This window comes from Parasteatoda tepidariorum, chromosome 2 (assembly GCF_982258835.1).
Source record: "Parasteatoda tepidariorum strain Cologne lab strain chromosome 2, Ptep-v5.0, whole genome shotgun sequence".
In the NCBI taxonomy this organism is placed as follows: domain Eukaryota; kingdom Metazoa; phylum Arthropoda; class Arachnida; order Araneae; family Theridiidae; genus Parasteatoda; species Parasteatoda tepidariorum.
Genome location: NC_141756.1, coordinates 89,998,415 through 90,021,309, shown reverse-complemented (window position 1 = coordinate 90,021,309; position 22,895 = coordinate 89,998,415). Strand labels below are relative to the sequence as shown.

The 22,895-nt window shown below is 26.9% G+C and overlaps 1 protein-coding gene across 7 annotated transcripts in view; it reads right to left on the bottom strand.

Moving 5' to 3' along the window:
• Positions 1–22,895, bottom strand: part of Sap130 (Sin3A-associated protein 130) — a 35,176-nt gene that overhangs the window by 2,774 nt on the left and 9,507 nt on the right. For 4 of the 7 annotated variants that reach the window (XM_016052480.4, XM_071177813.2, XM_016052478.4 and 1 more), the window contains 16 exons: positions 22,111–22,365; positions 20,915–21,048; positions 20,744–20,829; positions 19,104–19,266; positions 17,750–18,119; positions 16,529–16,636; positions 15,765–15,951; positions 15,345–15,517; positions 14,522–14,656; positions 12,902–13,055; positions 12,618–12,740; positions 11,948–12,060; positions 7,259–7,346; positions 7,091–7,176; positions 4,747–4,872; positions 711–814 (listed from right to left, as the gene is read on the bottom strand). In XM_016052480.4, coding sequence (XP_015907966.1) covers positions 711–814; positions 4,747–4,872; positions 7,091–7,176; positions 7,259–7,346; positions 11,948–12,060; positions 12,618–12,740; positions 12,902–13,055; positions 14,522–14,656; positions 15,345–15,517; positions 15,765–15,951; positions 16,529–16,636; positions 17,750–18,119; positions 19,104–19,266; positions 20,744–20,829; positions 20,915–21,048; positions 22,111–22,365 — 2,405 coding nt within the window. The remainder of the gene's footprint in view (positions 1–710; positions 815–4,746; positions 4,873–7,090; positions 7,177–7,258; positions 7,347–11,947; positions 12,061–12,617; positions 12,741–12,901; positions 13,056–14,521; positions 14,657–15,344; positions 15,518–15,764; positions 15,952–16,528; positions 16,637–17,749; positions 18,120–19,103; positions 19,267–20,743; positions 20,830–20,914; positions 21,049–22,110; positions 22,366–22,895) is intronic. The other 3 variants (XM_071177814.2, XM_016052481.4, XM_071177815.2) reach the window with 1 other exon arrangement.

Sequence of the window (22,895 nt, the reverse complement as noted above, 5' to 3'; positions counted from 1 at the left end):
ATCTCAATTTAACTTTTTTTACGTTGCCGTATTTTCAGAAAAAAAAGATCGTAAAAGAATAATCTTTATTAGAAACACACTTTAAAAAAAGCAGTGTCATAAATAAAAATGCAGATAAAAAGAAAAGTTAATAAAAAAAGCAAAAGTGAAACAGAAAAAGAATTGCTCTAGTTCTGAAATGTAACATTGAGAATCACATTTTTACTTGCGCAGGAAAAAACTGACAGTAAAAGAATTAAATTTATAAGAAATGCTTGATTAAAATGTTGCGCTAAAAAAAAAAGAGAAAAATGAAATAAACAAAATTTTTCAATTCTCTTTAAAAACAATCAGCAGTACGCAACTTATGCTTACGTATAAAATAATCTAGCTTCAATTCTTTAAGTTTCGCTTTTTCATTTGTCTTCCAGAACATAAATTAACAAGTTTTAGAACTTAACAAATATATGTAAAAACTATTTCTAAAAATGTAAAGTAAAAAATACAATTTTAGATTATTTTTTATTAAATTTGTTCAAATTCTTCCTAAGAAACTTTTGTCTGAAAATACTTTTCCAAAAAATATTTGGCTGAACATTTGGCACAAGGGCTCGAATACCGAATATTCGTTACATCCTTAGTTACCAAAGGCAATCACAAATTTAAAAATGATCATTTATAGCTATAAATAAATAATGTGGTTAAAGTCTAATCGTAACAATTCAACTTACAATGTCCTCCATTTGTGCTGATAAATGATAAACTTTCCAGCCATTAACTTGCTGGAGAATTCCCTTTTGATTTGCAAGTTCATTCACAGTAGGCTTTTTTTCTTCTAAAAGGTTAACAAATTTCAATATATTAGCAAATAAGCAATCAATAATCCTTAATTACATAAAGAGATGTAACATAAGTAAATTTTCATTTTATATTAGGTTTATTTTTCTAAATCGAAAATATGCTAAAATAAATGTAGTAATTAGTACCTGGTTATATTTTGGTCGTTATCAGTAGTGCAGTTATAGTAATTTAGATTAAAGAACAAAAGCAATGAATATAAAATGATTTAGATATTCTTAAATTTGCACCACAAGATAATAGTTTGATTATTTTTAGATATATACTGTTACAAATAGTGATATGGCCGAATACCGTTTACTTGGGGGGGGGGAGGAAAAAAAAAGAAGACCAAAATAGCAACACATTTTTTCTTTCTTTTTCATTATTAAATATTTTTTTTTTAAAGAAATAAGTTTAGTCATGTCATTATTAAAAAATAATCAAAACTTAATTGTATTATTGGTATGAGATTAAGGGAAAAAAAAACTTTAATAGCTTGGGATAATAAAGATAATTAGATTGTAAGATACTTAAATATTTAAGAAAAACAGCTATTAGGGAAAAAAATTAAAGTTGTAAAGTTAAAAAAAGAAATGGAAAAGAAGGTATCCTTTTAATTCTTAAAACAAAACTTTAATGCTAAAAATAATATTTTCTGGAGAAAAAAAAATTATCTATATAATATTAAAAGCAGGGGTAGCAGCAAAGTTTTTGAAAATTTTAGGGTAATTTTAGGAACTTTTTTAAAAAAATTTTAGGTAAATTTTAGGGGTAATATATGATTTTGGTAGGATAAAAACAGATCACACGGTAGTTTATTACATAACAGAAGATTATTCTTATTCATCCATACATATCATAAATAATTGCAAGTCATAAAATAAAGCTCTGAAATTTAATAAGTCAAGAATGAAATCTCTAAAGTGTAAAAATGAAATTTCAACTTTACATATTATTTAACAAAAATTAAGTGCATAATTCAGGAACAGGCAAAAGTGAGAATAAATCAAGAGAAAAAATAAATTAACACCAACTTGGAAAAATTAAATATACTTTATTAAATCCAAAACAATTCGAAAATTAAAATGCAATGCCAAATAAAAAATTAAGGAATATTTGACTAAAACTTTACGAACTTAAAACTATTATAAGCAATATATATATTAAAAAAATTCACAATTTCATTTCTTTCCTATCCTCATCAGATTAAGTATACAGAAAATGATTTAATCATTTATGAAGTAAAAATATACCATATAAAAACTGTATCAACTTAAATATTAACAAAAATAATACTGTCTTAAATTGTATATACTTTAAACAATTTAAATTAAATCTCTGATACTTATATGTACTATTAAAGTACACATAAAAGTTTCCAAAATTTAATATCAGATAAAATTGAAGGAAATCACAAAAATATTACTAACTAAAGTTATATATACTGTAAACAATTCCCTTTCTCATCCTCTGTGATGTTTATATAAACAATAAAAGTATTAAAAAAAATAGTTCGAAAAATCAGAACAAATGATCTGCATACCTTTAATAAAATTTATTACCATAAATTAAAATTCTTTTTCGATTCTATAGTAATTTTTTAAAAAAAGAACCTTCCTCTCTAAAATAGAATACGTTTTTATTTGATTTTTATTTAATTTTTACCTTCTTAATCAAAACTTTATTATTACCCTTTAAATTACCTTATTAAGAAAAACTATTGTGTGATTTTATTAGATTTTAAATCAGCAATTTATATTAAAAGTTAGAGAAAAACAAATTAATTATGATCATTTTGCTAATATATTCTTGATATGATTTGTAAGACTCTTTTACTGCTCTCAATAGTGTTGTGGTGATCTTCACCACTCCTCCTTAATTTCGAATGGTATCTTTGATTAGTCTAAAAGACATAATAGTATTCTCATGGTGACTCACATTAAGCATTGCTTTATTTATCAAAAAACCTCTCTCAGGATCAGAATTCCCATGTGGCAAAATTAAAACAGTTTTAATTAATGTAGTTAAATTCTTATATTTTAGATTATTGCTGTGTTATTTATATTTAGCCTATAACTCTAATTTTTTAGGAACACCAACAAAATTTTATCAGATTTTTAGGAATATTAGGGTTTGCACATAGTTTTAGGAATTTTATAAATTTTAGGAGGAATGCGACCCCTGTAAAAGAGATAATTTCCATCAAAAATACTTTTAAAAATGCAGCGGTATCATAAAATAATCTATACAAAATAAAGATTATATACAAAAGAAAATAAATAAATAAAAATAGATCTTAAATTTTGAAGCTTAAAGTGAAGACTCTCTTAATTGTGGCATCATAATAAAAACATAAGTTTTTTTTAAGAAAAAAAAATAGATAGAAACAAAAATAAAAATAGTTCGCAACTTTTAAACGATAGATTTAACACTATAAAATCTTATTTTAACTTTTTCACAATTCTGTAATTTTAGAAAAAAGTGACCATGAAAGAATAATGTTGATTAGAAACACTCTTTAAAAATTTTTGTCATAATAAAAACACCTGATAAAAAAAAATCATCATCAAAATTTTTTTTTTTTAGTTCTGAAATATGACTTTAACGTTGAGAATCACAATATTCTATGCTACTAGTTACCTGTTTTACCACACAAGGAAAAGTAACAATAAGAAAATTAAGCGTATTAGAAACTTTCTGTTAACATACTTCATTTTAGTTAAAACAGAAAAAAAATGAAACAAAACAAAAATTCACAATTTTCAAAAGTTTTGAAAAAAATCATGAAATTGACTGGCCTGAATAAAGGTAGGAGGTATAAATTATCAAGGTAGGAGGCATAAATTATCAGCTTGGGAAAAATAGATACATTTTCAAACTTGCAACAAAACCAGACTTGTCTACTTGCAAAATAAATCAGCTAACAAGTGGAACGATCTCTCATGCAACAGTCTGACGCACTTAGAGGTCAAATTTAAATGCGGTTCTTCGAAAATAACAGAGAACGCAGAAACTGTTAAAGCATCATTAAGAAAAGAGGCTGAAGTGGGCAAAAGAGATTAAGACATGTGATGCTAGGTGAAAAAATTTTGTTTTCAGATAAAAAGAGGTTCAATTTGGATGATCCAGATGATGATAATTACTACTGACATGATTTATGAACAGAACTTGATTTCTTGGATAGTTAGATGGTGGTAGTTTGGTATATAATCTGAGGAGCTTTTGCGAATGATGGTAAATGCTACCTGTTGCGAATTTCTGGAAAAAAAAAGGACTCCAGTTATCAACAACTACTTTACAAACACCTTACACCTTTTGGTCCACATCTTACTTTCCAGGAGGGTCGGATTATAAATTTCAGGAAGAAAATGCGCCCTGCCATACGTCACAATCAACTAAAAATTGGTTTCAGAAGGAAAAAATCAAGGTCTTAAGCTGGCAAACCATAGCCTTGATTCTAATCCTACAGAAAACTTGTGGGGCTACTTGCCAGGACAAGCATATGTAAATAATCTCCCTTAATTCAGTATACGACTGGGAAGAAGCTATCTGGAGGAATGACACAAAATTTATAAAACTTAGCTCGGAAATTCGATTGGCCGATAAAAAACCTAGCATTTGAAGTAATCCAGAAAAATGGTGGATCAACATCCTTTTAATTTTGTAAAAAAAATCATTTTAACATGTGGTTTTATAATTTTTGTAACAGACATTTTAGATGGAAAATTTTGATCTTGTTGGCAGAATATTCATATCTAAATATATCTCTGAAAAATTATGTGCATGCATCTTTGTTTTTCATTCATCTTCATTAATTTAATTTTGGAAAATCTATATTATTGATATTAAAAGTCACAAAAACTACAGTGGTCTTTTAATTTTGTCACACACTGCATATTTACATAGACACATTTTACAAACTAGTACCTCTGGGTTTTACATCAGAATATCGGACAAAATGATTATGCCTAGGTTTCCAAGTCTGCCGATATGTATTCAAGAGTGACATGGAGGGCCTTTTGTAATAAGTCAAATTTTTGTTTTTGTCTTCATCTGGAAAAAAAAAGGAACACATTATAATTAATATGGCATTCTATAACAAATATAAATTATATGTAAATTAGTCAAGTAAAAAAGCAAATATTATGTGTATTTAGAATCAGTACAACCCAAATTGAGCAATAATAATGACATATAAGTGAATTAGGAAAATACGAATAGAACAAATGAATAATAAATGAGTAAGAATAGTAAAATATTTTTCTAAATCCAGTTAAAGATAAAAAAACATAAATTTTGCGAAAATTTTTTTAAAATTCTAGTAGTAAGAAAATATTTAACACTACTGCAATAAAAAATCCCAGTAGTCTAAAAGTTTTTTTTTCTTAAAAAAAATAAATAAATAAATAAATAAAACAATGGCGATTAACATGCGAAAACAGTGCATTGTTTCAGTACAACTCCAGAAATATATTTCTGTATCGTTTTTAAAAAATTATTTGTGATGTTGGGGATTGCCATATATTGGTATTTGTTAAATATTGTCTCCAGGAAAAGGAATAAAATCGTTTAAGTAAAAATTTGATTTATTAAAGTAAGCACTAGTATAATAGGAATGGGCATATCGAAATCATAAAGAAAAGAAAATCCCCCAAAAGGGACCAATACAAAACACTCTCCCAAATCGAAAGTTTATGTTAGCATCAACGAATATTTTACGGTGTGGCTGGGAGGCCCACAAGGGCACCCCTAGTTGCCACAAATTTGAAATTGAAAGTAAATGCATTTGTACCTAACGGACACAGGAGAAGCATGGATAGGAGATCCAAAATTGGCGAGTTATCAAAATATAGCATAGTCAAAATGAAGCCAATCAATATTGGGTTTGAAAATACTTTGGCGATCACAAGCCGGCAACAAAACTGTGGGAATTATAATAACCATGTAACTGAAACATATTTTAGGTAAGAAATTAATAATTAAGAGTGTAAATAGACTTTTGTTCTTGATTAGATGTGGCAGTGAATTAATGAGTCTACATTAGTATTGAAATAAAATTTTAGCCGTTACATTGATTGATAAGAAAAGAATAAAGTATTTTATGTTTGCTTTTATAAAGATTAACTCATTGATTTAATTTAAATATAATTCAATTAATATGATAAGTAAAAATTAGTTTAAGTAATTAAAGATATTTTAAAAGGTAGGAAATAAATATGTAATGCCAATTGTGGCATCACATTATTCATTATTATTCCTAAATATAAACAAGATTACTGATAATTTATACTACTAATAAAATTTGAGAAACACAAAAAAAAGTGTTTTTTCAATGAGATAATCAGTATATATATACAGTCAGACCTCGATATAAGGTCACCCTAAGGGACATCGCAAAAGTGACCTTATAAGCGGGGTGACCTTTTAACCGATTCATTAGCAGTTCGTTACTAAGCACGTAAATAGTCCACATTATGACTTTTTAAAAATGGTAATACAAACGAAAACGATAGGCCATCAATTAAATATTTAAGTTAATAAATTTTAACAGAATTAGTAAAGAATTAAAGAAAGTTAGATTTTTTAAAAAAAATTTAATTTAAAATAAAGCTGTTCACAAATTTCCTCAATGTGTACATACATACATTACATCTTACTTTATTTAAAATAATCATTTATGTAAGTCTGTCTCGTTTTTGGTTTCATTTTTAGAACAATGTTTTCTAGATTTTGTAACTTCTCAAAATGTTTCTCAGCTCTCTCGTGGTTTGTAAAAAAATTTCGTATGATATTTATTGCATTGAAGGCTTCCACTTGGGTTACAGCTACAGTCTTAGGATCACTGTCAAGAACTTGTGAAACAATTTCAGAAATTGTAGCTTGCTCGTTGGCAGCAACATTTTCTTAGAACTCGAGAGGGGTAATTGCCTTGTAAGGTAAATAGGTTTTTGTTAGAAAAGAGCTTCCCTCGCCTCGGATAAAAATGACCTTATAAGCGATAACGATTTTTAAAACTTGACCATATATCCGATAATCTGTAACAAAGAATTCCTATTCAGTGAGACGGGACTTTGGAAAAGTGACCTTATATGCGGGATGACCTTATATCGAGGTCTGACTATATATAAAACAAACTAGTTAAGAGATTGTTTACAAATTCAGTTAAGAAATAGTGTTTAGCAATTACAAGACTATATATATAAAAAAAAGACTTTCTGTAGAAATAAAAGAAATCCATAAATGCAAATGAATAAGGTTGTTAACGACCTACCCATTTCTTCTTTAACTTTTACTTTAAGATCAAAATTATTTTCATCTCCTTCTGATGAATGAGTTTCTATTAGCTCATTAGTAGACCTATAAGGATAAAATAATATATAATAAGTACATTGAAAAAAAAACAACAACAATCAAATGATATGATTACAAATATGCTTACAATAGTTGTTTTCTAGGTTTTTTACGTGGTGATGCTTCAACAAGTTGCCTGGAATCCTTAAGAATAGGGTCAATGCAATGTAAAGGACCTGAAAATAGCATTATTAAATATTTTAAAAAACTGATCTGACTGAAAATGCACTGAAAAAGATAAAATACATCAAAAAGTAAAAATAATAATCTGCATTCAAACCATGCACACTTTTGTAATCAAATATATTAGAATACCAGTTTGATATCTTTGTTTTATAATAATCTACAAAATGAATAAAGTTTGACACATCTAAGATTTTGAGAGAAAGAATTGAATACACAAAAAACAATGATTTTCTGTATTTTTATATATGAACAAACCACTGAGCAAATTATTTCATAAATCACTGAATCCAGGCTCTTTACTCACCCCAAATAATGGAAATGTTTTATTTGAAATAATAAATCCGTTAACAAAGAGGGTGAGACAAAAAAGATTTTTACCCAAAACAGAACTAGAAAATGTGGCATTTATTTTACCAAAAAGATAATGCCACTTAATAAGCTCTAACTATACAATTCTATAAGCGGTAAAAATGTACCAAAACGAAATCTCATAGGAAAAATGCTTGGTAGGAAAAAGAGGTAAAAAATAATTAAGAAATTTTAAAAATCACTTTCAAATAACAATTTATATTTAAAAAGAGGTTATATCTATATTTTACGTCATTAAATTTCTATTTCTTTAAACTAGCTCTTTTCGTTACTAATGTTTGCATTTATTTATTTTTCAACGTGGAAGCTGAAGTGACAGATATCATTGCATACATAATAAGATTATCTAACATCTGATTTGTATAATAGATAATGCCTTGAATTAATTGCTATCAGTGAATCTACTGTTAATGACCTACAATAAACTTGGTACAGATAATCTCATTTTTGAAAGCAATATAATGATAACTGAATAGCAATAAAATTTAATTTTTAACACATGGCTTTAGCGAGGACTTTGCACACATAACACCATATCAAAATAAAAATCTCATTGTCTAAACTTAAAAATTCAAATTAAATTATAATTGAAATAATTGTCAGACAAAATGTAGCTTTTTTACCCCTTTTTTGTGTGGATAAAAACAACATTTAAGTTTCAAAATTTAAAATATTACTCATTTACTAGGAGTTGCTCTTTATTTATAGGGAATGAAGATAAAAAAAAAGCATTAGTTTCAAGAAATCCAGTTTTTTATATTACCTTATTTTACAAGAAAAATATATGAACAAAAAACAAAACTATTTTTATTTTGTAATTAAGGTTTTGGACTTCAAGAGATTTACACTATTAATAGAAAATATCTGCTGATAATTGTTTTAGTTCAGTTATCATTATTATTGACGTAATTTAATAAAGAACACAAATAGAAATCAAATTTCAGGCATCCCAATAGCAAGTTTTAACAAATAAACACTTTTCGATTGATTGTATACATGGGTGAAAGTGATTGGTTAGAAACAGGATTGAAATTTTCTCAACAAGAGGTTTGTAATGATCTTTCATTCATATTTAAGGTTATTTAAAAAAAAAGATATTACAGCCCTTTGAGTGTTTAGGCCCTGGGCAAATTATATTGAAATTACACCATTAATCATTTCAAATTAAATGGGTAAAGCAAGATTTTTGATGCAGTCACATACACTCAAAGGCTAAGAATGTTTAAGATCACTAAAAAATATACTTTCTAAACAGTTTTATTCATTCTTTAACATTGCTGCAACTATTAAATAAGTTTGATAAATCCCTATAATGAGCATGTGAACTAATTATTTTCAATCCAAATATCAGTTGATGAAACAAATCTAAGGTAGAAATCAGCCTTAAAGACTGAAATACTTGCACCCATGACTGTATACAATACACACATACCATTATACACATCTCTATAGAAAATAAGTAATCTTATCATTGTAGAAAACTTTCTTTGGAGGAAAAAAAAAGAGAGGAACTTACACATACATACTCTATTGAAAGCTGGAGTAGTCTGGTTTCTGTGAAAAGTGAGCGTAAACTCAGATGGCACTCCAAGGAGGTCTCACAGAAAGCCAGGCTTTTCAAAATGACGAGGCTGCCGCCTGGAAGGACACTCACTATTTAGTAGTGTCGTGCAGCCATCAAATTTCATTGATTTGTGAAAATAACTGCCACTTTAACTTATTACTAGGGAGATCGAAAATTTAAAAACTTTTAAAACTATTTCCGATTGCTGGGTACTCATAAAAGTATTTAAGACTTTTAAAGATTAAGAATAAATTAAAATTAAGATTCAGTTAAAAAAAAAAAAAAGAATGCAAATAAATTAGACTTTCAAAATTTCTGTAGAGAATTCTTCAAAACTTAATGAGTATTGCAATGAATAAAATGTGTATATAAAATCAACACTTGATTCATAGCATAAAATTTTGATTCTATAAATTTAATTTTAGAATGAATAAATATGATTTATAAATAATAGTATAAATTGGTCTAAAATTTATTACACTTGCATAAGTATAAAAAATATATTTGGTTTGTAGAATTCAGCATCTTTGGATAAGGATCATTCTGTATTTAGTAATGGATTTTAAATTCTACATGACTAAACTGCATCGTGAATAAAAATTTAAAATAGTCGTAGAATCGTAATTTTTCTGTAGGACTCATTAAAGGTTTGGATATTTTACAGCTAATAGTGGTTGAATACAGATTAGGAAGTGTACATTTTAGTATCCAAATATAAATTATGAATATAGAAACGATTCATGTTACTAAGCAATTCAAGGGGGAAAAAGACCAAGCATCTAAGCAATTTTACATTAGATACATTCATTTTTTAAACGTGGGAGCTGATAAATTTTTAATTTTTTTTTTACAAAAGTTTTGCATTTATATAAGTTATATAAGAGAGAATTAATAGCAGAAAGAAACACTTTTACATTTGAAATCCTCAAGACATAAACAAGTATCGAAAATAGGTACCTTCTGGACGAAAGAAGTGCTAATGACTAGAAATGTCTACATATTTTATTAAAAAATCCATTATTTGAAGTAAGGCCAGAACAATACAAGTTTAGGTAAACACAAGCATTTTAATAAAAAACTCTTGCTATCAACTTAAATGACCAAAATTAGAAATTACAGAGAAAAGACTTGGCTTTAAAAATTTCTGAATTTCAGCAATTCGCTTTTTGGATTTTAAGTTCTCAGCTAATACAAAGATCAATAAGTGAAGTTACTTTTGATTTAAGTATAAAAAACCATCAATAAATCCATTCAGTAGATGTTATAAAATAAAGACAGTAAATAAGTTAAACTCAGAACGGAAAGTAACCAAATAAAACCTTTAGTTGAAATTTTTAAACCAGGGAAAATAATTTAATAGTAAAATATAACTTTTTTTTGGTTACAGTTTACATAATATATGTTAATGTAACACTTTTCTTTGAATCTAAAAATTATATATCATTTAACTTTTTGTTCACAGGTCGCACTTATCAAGGCCTAGATAGCAATATCTTAAAACTTGTTTAGAGCCTATTTTCACATTACAATTTAATTTTTTAAACACGTTTTAATAATGATACTAACCGTATTTTTTTCTTTATTTGATTAAGAACCTACTTGGAACTAATATTAAGATTCTTACAAGCAGAAAAAAAATTGTAGGTCAAGGGTTCCTAATCTATTCGTACCGAATAACACATTCTAGAATATTAATTAGGCAACAGGTCATTAATTTTTCAAATATAAATTTGTAGTTGGCATTTAGAAAGATTTCAAATGTTCACTGAGAACAGAAAAACCAGGAGACGTCAAGAAAAAATTGCTTTCCTTTTATTATTTTCTAATATTGATTACAATAACCTCTTGTAGTTGTAAAAGTTCCCCATCATAGTAAAATTTTCAGATAATCGGGATTTAGTAATTATTTGTTTCTTAAAAATGGATAATTCGACACTTTAAAGGAAAAAAAAATACCTTGAAAAAAAAAGGGGACATACCAAAAAATATCTGGAAAAATTAGGGAACTTTATTTTTGGCATTAGGGCACACTTAGTTTGTATTTTTTAACAGTATTTTTTCTAAAAAAAACTTTAAATTTTTTTTATTGTAGTCACATGGCAGGTAACACAAGAAAAACAAAGGTTGTGCTCCAGATTCACCTGTTGTAGGATATAAAATGAGGCTTATTTTTTTAAACATATTAAATCTTTTCAAACAGCTGACTTCTGCAGAGGATCAAAATTGTGATGACATGTCTTTAGATCATCCTCAGGGATGTTTTCAAGACCATTGCCAATAGCCCATTGTGCAGCTCTAGTGGGACGTAAATAAACAGCCTCAAACAGCTGACTAACTTCTAGTGCAAAAAAAAAAGAAAAAAAAAATCATTAACACAAGCAACAAAGTTTGGTTGCAGTATGGACCACAATTTTAACAACCCCTGCTCGTTACACTACTTTTTATATTGATTTCGAACTTAGAACTTTCATTAAATATGTGATATATTATTTTAGGATCACGATTAACTTAAATAAAATAAATATTGATGTTTAAATAAATACTAATTTAATTAAAATTGCATATTTATAAATTTTTTGTCAGACTGATAGATGATCTAAAAAATTTTAAAATACATTTTAATGTGAAAGAATTTTTTAAAATGACAAAAAAACTTACTTTCTGGGAGACCTGGTTCCTTCTTAATAGCAGATGGTGGAATCAAAGCTATTGTTGAATTAATGTTATTAGTAGCTGGACCAGATGCAGAAATAACCTCTTTCGATTTTTCACTTAAAAAAAAATAATAAATAAAATTAATTCATAGAATATTTTGATTGCAACATTAAAATTTAAATTTCACTATAAAAAATGAATATAAATGATAGTTTATATTTACTATGAAATGTTACACCAATGCTTAATTTGTAATTAAGTGAATTTTTTTTTATTATGCCTTAAATCATTTAGCAAAAACCTTAATTATACAAACTATTTCCAGCAAATTTCAAAAGCATGAAAGGGAATTTCAAAAAAGATATGCATGAAAAAATAAATTTTAACAACTCATAATTTTTAAGTGACAAAAACTTTAATATAAATGTTAATTAATATAATCCCTTATAGAATGTTTCAGATTAAAAAAAAAAAATACTTAAGTATATTTACTCAAACAAAAAAGATAATCTTTGTTAATCTTTTTATTATCTATAGACATTTTGAATATTTTTTTTTTTATAAAAAAAAAGTTAAGAGCAGCCAGTAGTTCATTTAAATAACCACTTTTGACTCGACATGTGATGAGGTGTTATTTTCAAGTCTAATGAATGATATAAAGATGCCTACTTACATAGTTGGTTTAGGTGAAAGAACAGAGGTGAAGTTAATACTATTGCTCAGATCAGGCCTTGGACTCATAGGCTCAGCATTATTCAAGCTACCAGATAGATTTTTTCTAGCAACAGTGTTCAAACTGTAAAACAATAAGTAAAATTGTATACCATATTACTTGATAAGAATAACAAAGTTTATATATTAAAACATTTAAATCTGGTAAAAAACACAAAAACAAGAAATAAATTATTAAAAAAAATAGAGATGAGAAGCTAATGTTTTATTATAATATAAAAATACCTTTCACTTGTTCGTTTTCTCAAGATGCTTGGCCTAGGAGAAGTATGATTAGTAACAGTTCCTTGAGAGGATAAAGTGTTGAACGATGTAGTAACAACAGATTGAGAATTGTTATTGGAAGAAGTGGAAACAGATACAAGTTCTGAAGTTTTCCCTGTAAAATAAAGTATAATATAAAGAATTTTGTAGGTAAAAATTATTTTGTGTGTAAGTTTTAAAGTTATTAAATAAATACAATAACATCTCTTAAAATAATTTCTATAGCAGCTATTTCTTTTTTTATTAATTTAATAATCATTTATTCATACTTTAAAAAAGATCAAAGGTAGTTAAGATTGAAAATCTTTTACTTAACTTGTTATTCTAAAACAGAGAGCATATAAAAATTTAATCTTTTTACGTTAAAGTGACCAGGATATTTTAATTTTAAAAGATTCTTAACTTAGTGATAAATTTTTATTTAATACAGCCAATAATTAAAATATGTTCAGATGAATTTAAACATACATCTCTCCACAACACAAGTTAGAATATACATTCTGTTGTCAAACCATTCCTTGGTTTGGCATCAGAATGCTGTAAGGATGATGAAAAGTCATTTTTTGGAATTTGTCTTACTTCTAATCAGTTCTTAATTTGCTTTGAAGTATCCCATCTTTCCACTATAGAAAAATTAATTTCAAATTGTGTTTTATGTTATGCATTTAGTGCATTTTTAACATAATTTTTTTATGCATACATGTGCATATATATTTTTTTTATGAATATGGAGTGAAATACTGTAAAATGTCCCAATTGCAAATCTACATTTCTGCAAATTTACACAATATAGCATAAATCATTTTCTGCAGCAATTACAAAGCTAAGTGTAACAATTAAATCATTTTACAAGGAAATGTTTCAATAACACCAACTTCAATGTAATTAATCCTATATAATCAGCATCTATTAAAATATTGCAAAAATAGTTTAAAATTTAACAAATGATCAAATATGTTTTATCTGTATATGAAAAGTTATAGGATGCCACCAAATAATTCATAAAAATAAAGGGTTCTGTACAAAAGAGAATAAATAAAGAGCTATTAAACTAGACAGAAAACCAAGATCATTGCTGTAATTAGCTAAGACTAAATAGTGGGAGAACTAGAATTCACAAAAATTTAAAAAAGCTTTCAGTACTTTTCTATAACAAAAACTAAAGTCAGTAAAAATTATGTTAAGCATCTAAAGATTGGCATATCTGTTTATATTCCATGTTTCAGTTTTTGTTTTTAAGAGGATCCTGACATTTGACACGAATCTCATTAAATGCTTATGGGTAAATTAGAACAATGACTGAGGGTTCACATATAAAATTAATAACAAAACCTGCTGGGAAGAAAAATGTACTAAATTACTCATATGTATTAACATGGGGAGAATAATCTGGAAAAATTAAATTTCAGCATGGATAGTCCTATTGGTATTAAATGAAGTAAACTTTCACATCATTCTTAAAATTCTTTTGTTATATTCTTATATATATTATTATTACGCACAAAGTTAAAATTTCAAAATCTTCCAAACTGAGAGCACTTCAAATTCTGCCATTACTTAATAATCAAAGAAGGTTCATACCTGAAGTGCCGTATGGGGGATGCAAAGCAACATGATGGCGAGAATCAACAGCAACCATAACAGAATTGATTGGCTGCACAGGATTTGTAACCGGTATGGAAGAATGTGATGCATTGCTTGATGTGTGTTGTGCAACTAAAAGAGAACATTTTTTTACTTGTTATAGCAACAAGTTATTTCTAGAAGGCTCAATTTTTTTGAACTTTAGATAGTATTTTGAAAGATTTTTCTTTTGGTCTGCAATAAAGCTAAAACTATCACATTACCCTTGCTCAGTTATGAAATTTCTAAAGGGGTGGGGAGAACTTCCAGAATTCAAGAAATTAGAAATCAAAGCATCGAATTTTTAAACCTCAACATATCTTTTGCATAAATACATAAGTGACATAATACAGTTTGTATAAATACATAAGTGACAAGTGTATTCTTTCTTTAAAAATAAAAATATTGAAACGAAATAAATAACTATTGAAACTAAAACTAAATACAAGTTTACATTTATTTAGAACTTATCCTAAGTATGCAGAAATATGACAGTATTTTATACGATACTTCTAAAACATAACTAACAGTTAATTTTAGTAAATAAAAAGCCTATTTGAAATTTTTTTTGCTTACATATATTTTTAAATCTTAGCATACTTGTGTAAAGAAAAACACAAACACCTAGATAAAAAGTATGGCAGATTGTTTCTTTAAAAATTATATTTATAAATTATTTAAGTAATAAAAAAATAGAAAATCTAACCTTTAATAGAATTTAAAATTTTAAATACCTCAAACAAAAATTGATTAATAAATAAGTAAATAAATAATAGCTTACAAGAAACTGGTCTTAATTGAGTTGTAGTAAAACCAGAAGAATTCCCAGAATATTGATGCATAGTTAAGTTAGCAGGATACTGATCATGATACAAATATGCTGTAGAAGATGTAGCATATGAAGATCCATCACCAGCCTGAGGTTTCGCTAAGGAGGCAAATCGCACTCCAGAACTAAAAAAAAGTCAAACAAGTTCTATGAAAATCTGTGTAATTTTAGTAGGGGAAGCAAACAAACATAACTATCTCCATCAATAGGAATTTTGAAATGCAAATTTTAAATTGTTGTACATCTTCTTTAAACTTTATACAATTTGCTATTAAAGCTCGGCAGTTTTAATAATCGAATCTTATAAAATTTTTTTTTAAAAAAATCAATAGAATTTGGCTAATATGGTAAAAACCTAAAACTACCACTTACTTTTCATTTTGTTTTTCAGATATCATTACAGACTGTGGCCCACAATTAGCAGTGGTTGCTGGTGGATTTATTCTTGGTGTACTAGTGACAACTGGCTGAGGATGAAAACTTCCTGAGCGTGTGGTATCCTGCGTAGTTGGTTCACTTACAGATCTTGAGGATGCCGGAGATTGAGGATAAACTTTAGCTACAAAATAAAAAATCAATTCAATGACACAAATTTTCTTAACTGTGAGGTTGACTGAGATCTACACTAAAAAGAAATTCCATAATTTTTTACTTATTATTACTCTTTTGGTTTGTATAAATAAGTTTTAATTTAAGTAACTTACTTCACTAGAGCTAAAAATTGGAATTTCAAATAATATTTTTTAAAAATTTAATTTCTACATAAAATGAATTTAACCTTAAAATATAATGCTATGAAGAAATAAAATAAAGTAGAATAAATAGAAAACTAAAGTTTTGAAACAAGAAATCTATTATCAAACTTTATTAATACATTTATTTATTATTTAAAAAAAAAAAATGTTGACTTAAAAGTTTATGGAAGAATTATTTAAAAAATTTATTAATTTAAGATTTATAATTATTTAAAAAATTATTACTATTTAAACATTTATTTAATAAAAAACGTTTATTATTTATTTTTACACATAATGAATAGTGAAATGCTAAACTTAACAGAGGAAAAGAAATAATTATAAAAATGTAGGATTCAACAAGTTTTTTGATCTATAATTCATTAAAAAATTATTACTTACCAACTGGTATAGTAGTCGCTCCAATTACGCTTGCAGTATTGAGAGGTCTAGACGGACTTGAAATAATAGATGAGCTTCCAGATGAAGAACCAGTTGTATTAGGTGTAGCTATTTATAAAAAACATGAAATAAATACAGAACTTTCTAATTTTTGGAATAATTAAAAAGTTACAAATAGAATAGACAATAAAATAGAATATTTTTTTTAAAGCCTTATCGATTTCAATAAAACGTGGAACAGATAAAATTTGGATAAGTGAGCACCAAAAATGCACAATATGAGGAACTATAAAAGTTGTCAAAAACTTCAAACATATTGAAGCAAAGAAATGCATGGGTGCAAGTTGGAAAAAAGGCCAAGACTGAAAATTTTTTGATTGACATACCTAACATACACAATACCCCCTCGACATATGCAAACTATCTAAGAAAGCTTTACCATAATACTGTACAAAAATATAATTTAAATACTGTACAAAAAATATTTATTCATCTGTCTTTTGATAAAATAACAACAGGACATAAGAAAGTAGATCAATAACGTAGACCTACAAAGTATTTCTATGGACAGAAGAAAAAAAAATTTCGATTTCCGTCTTCGAGTCAGTCTTGTTTCCGTCTTACTTCCATCCGCGGACATTTTCGAAAGACGGAAGTCCGTCCTGGGGACGGAAGACTTGCACCCATGAAGAAATGCTACTTTCTGCTGTCATTTTCTGATGAAATTTTACCCTATGGTCTTTTAAAGAATGATCCATTAAAAAAATAATAATAATAAAAAATGCGGGGAAAAAAATAACGTATTAAAAGAATATTTCTTTCTTCACATTCTTATCACTAAGTTAGTACTTTGAATCTTTAATAAATGCGATTTCAAGCAACATAATATAAAGTAACATTTACTCAACGTAAGTGTTGCCTGACTTTTGAAATCAATAATTGATATACAGTAACAAAAAACAACAACTTTTGAAAGCTACTTATAAGCTACAAATAAATTTTTTGATCAAATATAATTTTTTGATCATAAAATTTAATTTTTTGATCATTTTATTTAAACATATTTGCGATATCTTCTATGTACGAAACAGAAAAATATATACTAAAAAACTTAAAAAAAGATTTTTAAAAACTTTAGAGTAAAATAAATAAAATTACGTAGTGTAATTTTTATAACAATTTAAAATGTTTATTAACAAAAATAAAATGCATTAAAGTTACCTGATCTTGCAGCTGGGGTGCCTAAAGAAATTGAATGGTTAGCTGGCATAAGTGATTTAGCAGAAATGACAGTTAGAGTTTGGTGGGGTGTCCCTGCAGAAGTTACATTGGACAATGCATGCAAAGCTTGATTAACATGAGATGCTCGAAGAGCTTGCAATGGTGTCCCAAGTGAAGTAGAAGATAGCTGCATGATGCTAGTGGAAAAACCAGTAGATACTGTTGTTCTTGAAATAGCACTCACAGCTTCATTAACTGAAGTGAATGTACCAGGCAAAACAGTTTGATGTGCAGGAGTTGTATTAGAAGAAGAACTGGTTGTTGTTGATGACAAATTTGACACTGACTTCACTGTATTTTTATCATACATCTTAAAAGGAATAAAAATTATAATGTTAGCAAGTGTTTTTCCTCCCTTATATTCTATTAACATAGAGAGAATGTTAACAATTAGTTTTGGACCATAGTAAAACTGTAAAAGATGCAACATATTATTTATTATAGGAATGTCAAGCTTCTTTCAAAGTGGAAAAAACTATCCAGGAAAAAATAGATATTTTCCAACCCAAGTGGGAGAAATAGAAGAAACTATCTTTTTCCAAAAAGATAAATCAGATGTTAAAATAATTTATTAGGATGCTTATAATTGCTGTCTTATTTAAATAATAACATTAATCTTCAAGCTATTTACTAAAATAATTTCAAATAAGTGAAAACTAAAGAAGCAATGATTGGGAAAAAAATATATCAATGAATTTGAGATATTAAAATAATTGCAGTTTTTTAATGATTTATAAAAATGAGTATAATAAAATCATACTTTATGATTATATAAAGAACTGTTAAAATATAATAATTAAATTTTACTAATATTAATAAATTAGCAAATCATAAACACCACTAAAAACTCATAGTGAATACCCGATTACAAATAACATACTAATTTTATGTTTAAACTAAACTGTTAAATAATACATAGTTCTTTAAAATTTTGTATAAAAAAATAGATATACAAGCGGTTTTTATCTAAATAGATGTAGAAAAATTTTATTTGTCAAATACTGTATTAAATGTAATAAAATTTGAGCTATTCTTATATTAGTAATAGTATATATATATATAGATATTTTTTAAAATTTCTTCCATTTTGTTAAATTTATTAGTTTTTCAAAATTTGTTTTAGAAACAGGTTTTTTTTCCAGACAAAATGTCAAAAAAGTGTTTATTTATACAGTAAAAAATTTTGCGACTGTCAATAAGACTTAAATGAAAAAAATTGATTTTTTTTTAGCAAATTGTATTGAATACAGATAAATTTAAAAACACAATAAAAACAATTTATAAAGAAACTTACCTGTTGCAAATGCTGTACTATAGGTTGAGAAATATTAATTGGTTTTGCAATAGTAATGGACGATGGATGTGAAGGTCCAGTCCTAACCACAGTACTGTCTAAGCTTCGTGACCCAAGACCAGCATGCGTTGTAGTGGTTGAAAGAGAATGCCCGACAGTCGACCTGCAAAGAGAAAGTAGTATAAGGAGGTTAACTCAATTTCTTCTTTACTTATTATTTAAAATTATTAGCTCCAATGTAACTGATATAAACAAATGAGTATTGTACCCAGTACTCTGTTTCAGTTTAAAAGAATACAGTATATGATTCTATTGGAAAGTAGGGTATAATCCAAATTAGTATCTATAGATAGTCTTTTAACTTAACAGATTTAAAAAAAAAACCTAAAATAATTTGCATTTCAAATTGCAATATAACAAAAATTAATATGGTGTATTTAGTGATGACAAGTAGCAAAATAGGGATGTAAACATTTTACAAATTTTAAATACACTTTGATTATTCGGCAATAGAATGTTATTATATTTAACATGTGTACAATAGTTTATTACAGTTTTATCAAAATTGTTAATACAGTCTTATTTCACAGCACTGTCTTAAGTTTCTACAAAGTATACAAGCAAGATAATACAAACATTTTCATTATGATTTACTATTATTAACTTACTATCAATCACAATATTACAGACTACAGCTTGTTTAAAAAATACAACCTGCAATTCTAATACTTTAATGAACATATTTGTAATACAAAATTGCAAAAATAAATACATTAAATTAAATAATAATAAAAATATATAAATAAAAAATAATTATTAATTTGCATGAAATAAGAAATTAATAAAAATATGTAGATGAAAAAAGAAGCACATTGTGCATGCGAGTTCCATAACTAATAAAGTTTTTATTTGAAATTCATTTATTGTTAAAAGGGTAGGTATGAAATTTAAAAAGTTGAAGTATACAATACCACAAATTCTGAAAAAGAAATTTTAAAATGTACAATCTGATGTGGTTTTCTATCGAGTAATTTTAATTAGTTGGTAAGCAATATGACAGCATACTTATCAATATACAATTTTTTAAGACTTTTCATAACTCTTATAATTGCCAGTAACAAGGTTTAACGAAATTGAAATAGGATTGGATGCCCTAAAATAAAAACTAGTATTCAAATTGGAGAGGCTTAGATATCATAACCAAACACAAATGTTTTTCTCAGCAAATATACATAACTTTTAAGTATATAATGAAGTTGAGTCACCTTAAATTTATACAACACATACTCGATATCTACCAATTAATCAAATCAATGTTTTATTTTACTAGTTTTAATTTTGCACAAAAATTTCTTTGATAATGTCTTTATTTTTCAAAAAAAGAGGAACATTTATGGAAAAAGTCTTTGTGATGATTGATAAGAGTTGTTGGTTTACATCTTTTAGCAAAGCATGCTTATCTTAAAAACAAACAATTTACAATTTATTAAATAATTATGTTTTGTTACCTTTTAAACCTAGAATTAGCATTAAAAATACTACTATATTTTTTACAATGAAATTAATACGTCTTTTTAGAATAAATCTAAAAACAGATGAATTAAAAAAAAAAAAAAAAAGAAAAGGCAACAACAACTTACTTTTGAAGATCTACAACTTGTGGAAGTGAAGTGCTCCCACCAACTGGCGGTGTCACTGTTCTTCCAGCCAGAGTAGGTGATTTCGCCTAAATAGGAAAAAAACAAATTTAATATTCTACGGTGTGCAAAATAGTTAAATATAAAAATCATGCCATGGAAAATGAAATTTACCCTGACTGGGTTATGCAGAGCCATCATTGATGATGATCCAAGTGCCATAGTAGCAGACGAATGAGGAGTTCTAAGAATAGGAGTAGCAACAGCTGATTTAGGAGCTGCACTGATGCTTGCAACAGCAGCTGGACCTAATAGAAAAATTAAATTAGTTTAAAGAGACAGAAGAGAAAAAAGTTTTAAAGTTAGTAGATCAACAGGATGCAGAGATACCAACTTGCTCCGGACAGAAAATATATATTTTAAAGTGGTAGTTTATCAATTGAGATTTTTGATTTAATAAATTCAATTTAGTAAATTTTTATCCACCACTATTTCTGAATAATTTGTAGGCTTATATAATTCACCACTTTACTTTATAATACTTATGTCATGCAATATCTTTTAAAAAGCAAGCAAAAATAGTTAAATGTTTGCAAAATTTAACTTGTAGTTATTTACTGTTTTTTTAATTATTTGGCTGTGTCCGGAGCAGTTGGCATCGCTGAGGATGTGTCTAAATTAAGTTGTTATTTGTATGTGGCAAACAAAAAGTTAGTTTTTTTTAAGCACACGAAATATCAGAGTGATACCAGGAATTCTATTTAAGAATGCTTAACATATTTGAAAAATTGCCACAAAGAGCTGTTTTTTTATTCTTTTCCCATAACCAAACTGCAACAAAAAATTTAGATTTACATTAAAAAACAAGGTTTTTCACTATCTTCCACCAAGCTACTGATCAAACAAAAACATTAATTTTTTTGATTTGTCATACAATAGATTTTATGAGAAACAAATTACTACTAAAAAAGTTAAAAAAAAGTTATTCTAAAATGTGGAATTTTTTGTGTCTTTGATAAGTGCCAAAATCCTATTCTTTGACTATTCCAGAATTTTCCTGATCTGTGGTGACTCATCCAAAACAAATGAGATACTGCCATGAATACAAAATAGAAAATATAATAAATAAATAAATTTATTAAGGCATCAATTAGTTACAGAAGAAAAAAAAAACCTACTTATAGTATAACATAAATAGATATTTAAATAACAGAACTTATTAAATTTTGTAGATATATTAGTCAAATGTTGTGTCAAAAATGGAAAGATAATTTTGGGTCAGTCTGAATTATATTAAAAGATGATAAAGCTAAACAATTTTAAAAATTAGATGCAGTCAAAAAACACAAGAAAATAACATATTTTAATACCTCTAGGCACATGAGACGAAAAAGACTGGTGAATAACATGTCCTGAAGGAGGAACTTGATGTGATCCTCTAATAATAGATGCCATAGATGGCCCTGAACTTCCTGCCGCAATAACTGGATGCACCGCTGTTGGAATCATATGTCTACCCCCTGAACCACTCAATGCAGAGGGAAGGATTCCAGGAGTTACAGTTCCACTGGAATTAGCAGTTGTAGTTCCAGTTGGACCCATATCACTTGTAGGCATTCTGATAACTGTAAAAACAAACAAAGTGTTAAAAGGCATTGAAGGTAAGTTTTGCTATCGCTCAGAAGGCAAAATTTGTCACTAATATTGCAATTATAAAATCAGAAAAAAATAAATGGCTAGAATTAGATCATTTCTTTAATTCTACTAATACAAATAATTTTAACAAGAAACACTGTATTTGTTATTATAAACTAAATCTGCAAAATGAAATGTTTATAACCTGATCTGGGTTAATTAAATCAGAAACCTACTGTCATTGAGTATAGTTACAATTAAATTCAGACTTGTGACAACAGAAGTCATAGAGCTATTATCTATTATTAAAGAACAGTAAAAAACGAGTTAATTTTATAAACGAGTAGGAATATTTCTTTTTCTTTTATTTTATCGTAACTAATAATTAAAAGACTATTCACAAGTTAATTAAAAATGCTTTGAGGGTCATAAGTGCCATTAATTGACGAAATAAAAATAATGTCCGAGTCACAAAATAAGGGTCTAAAAGAAATGACTACTTTCACATTCAAATGGTTAA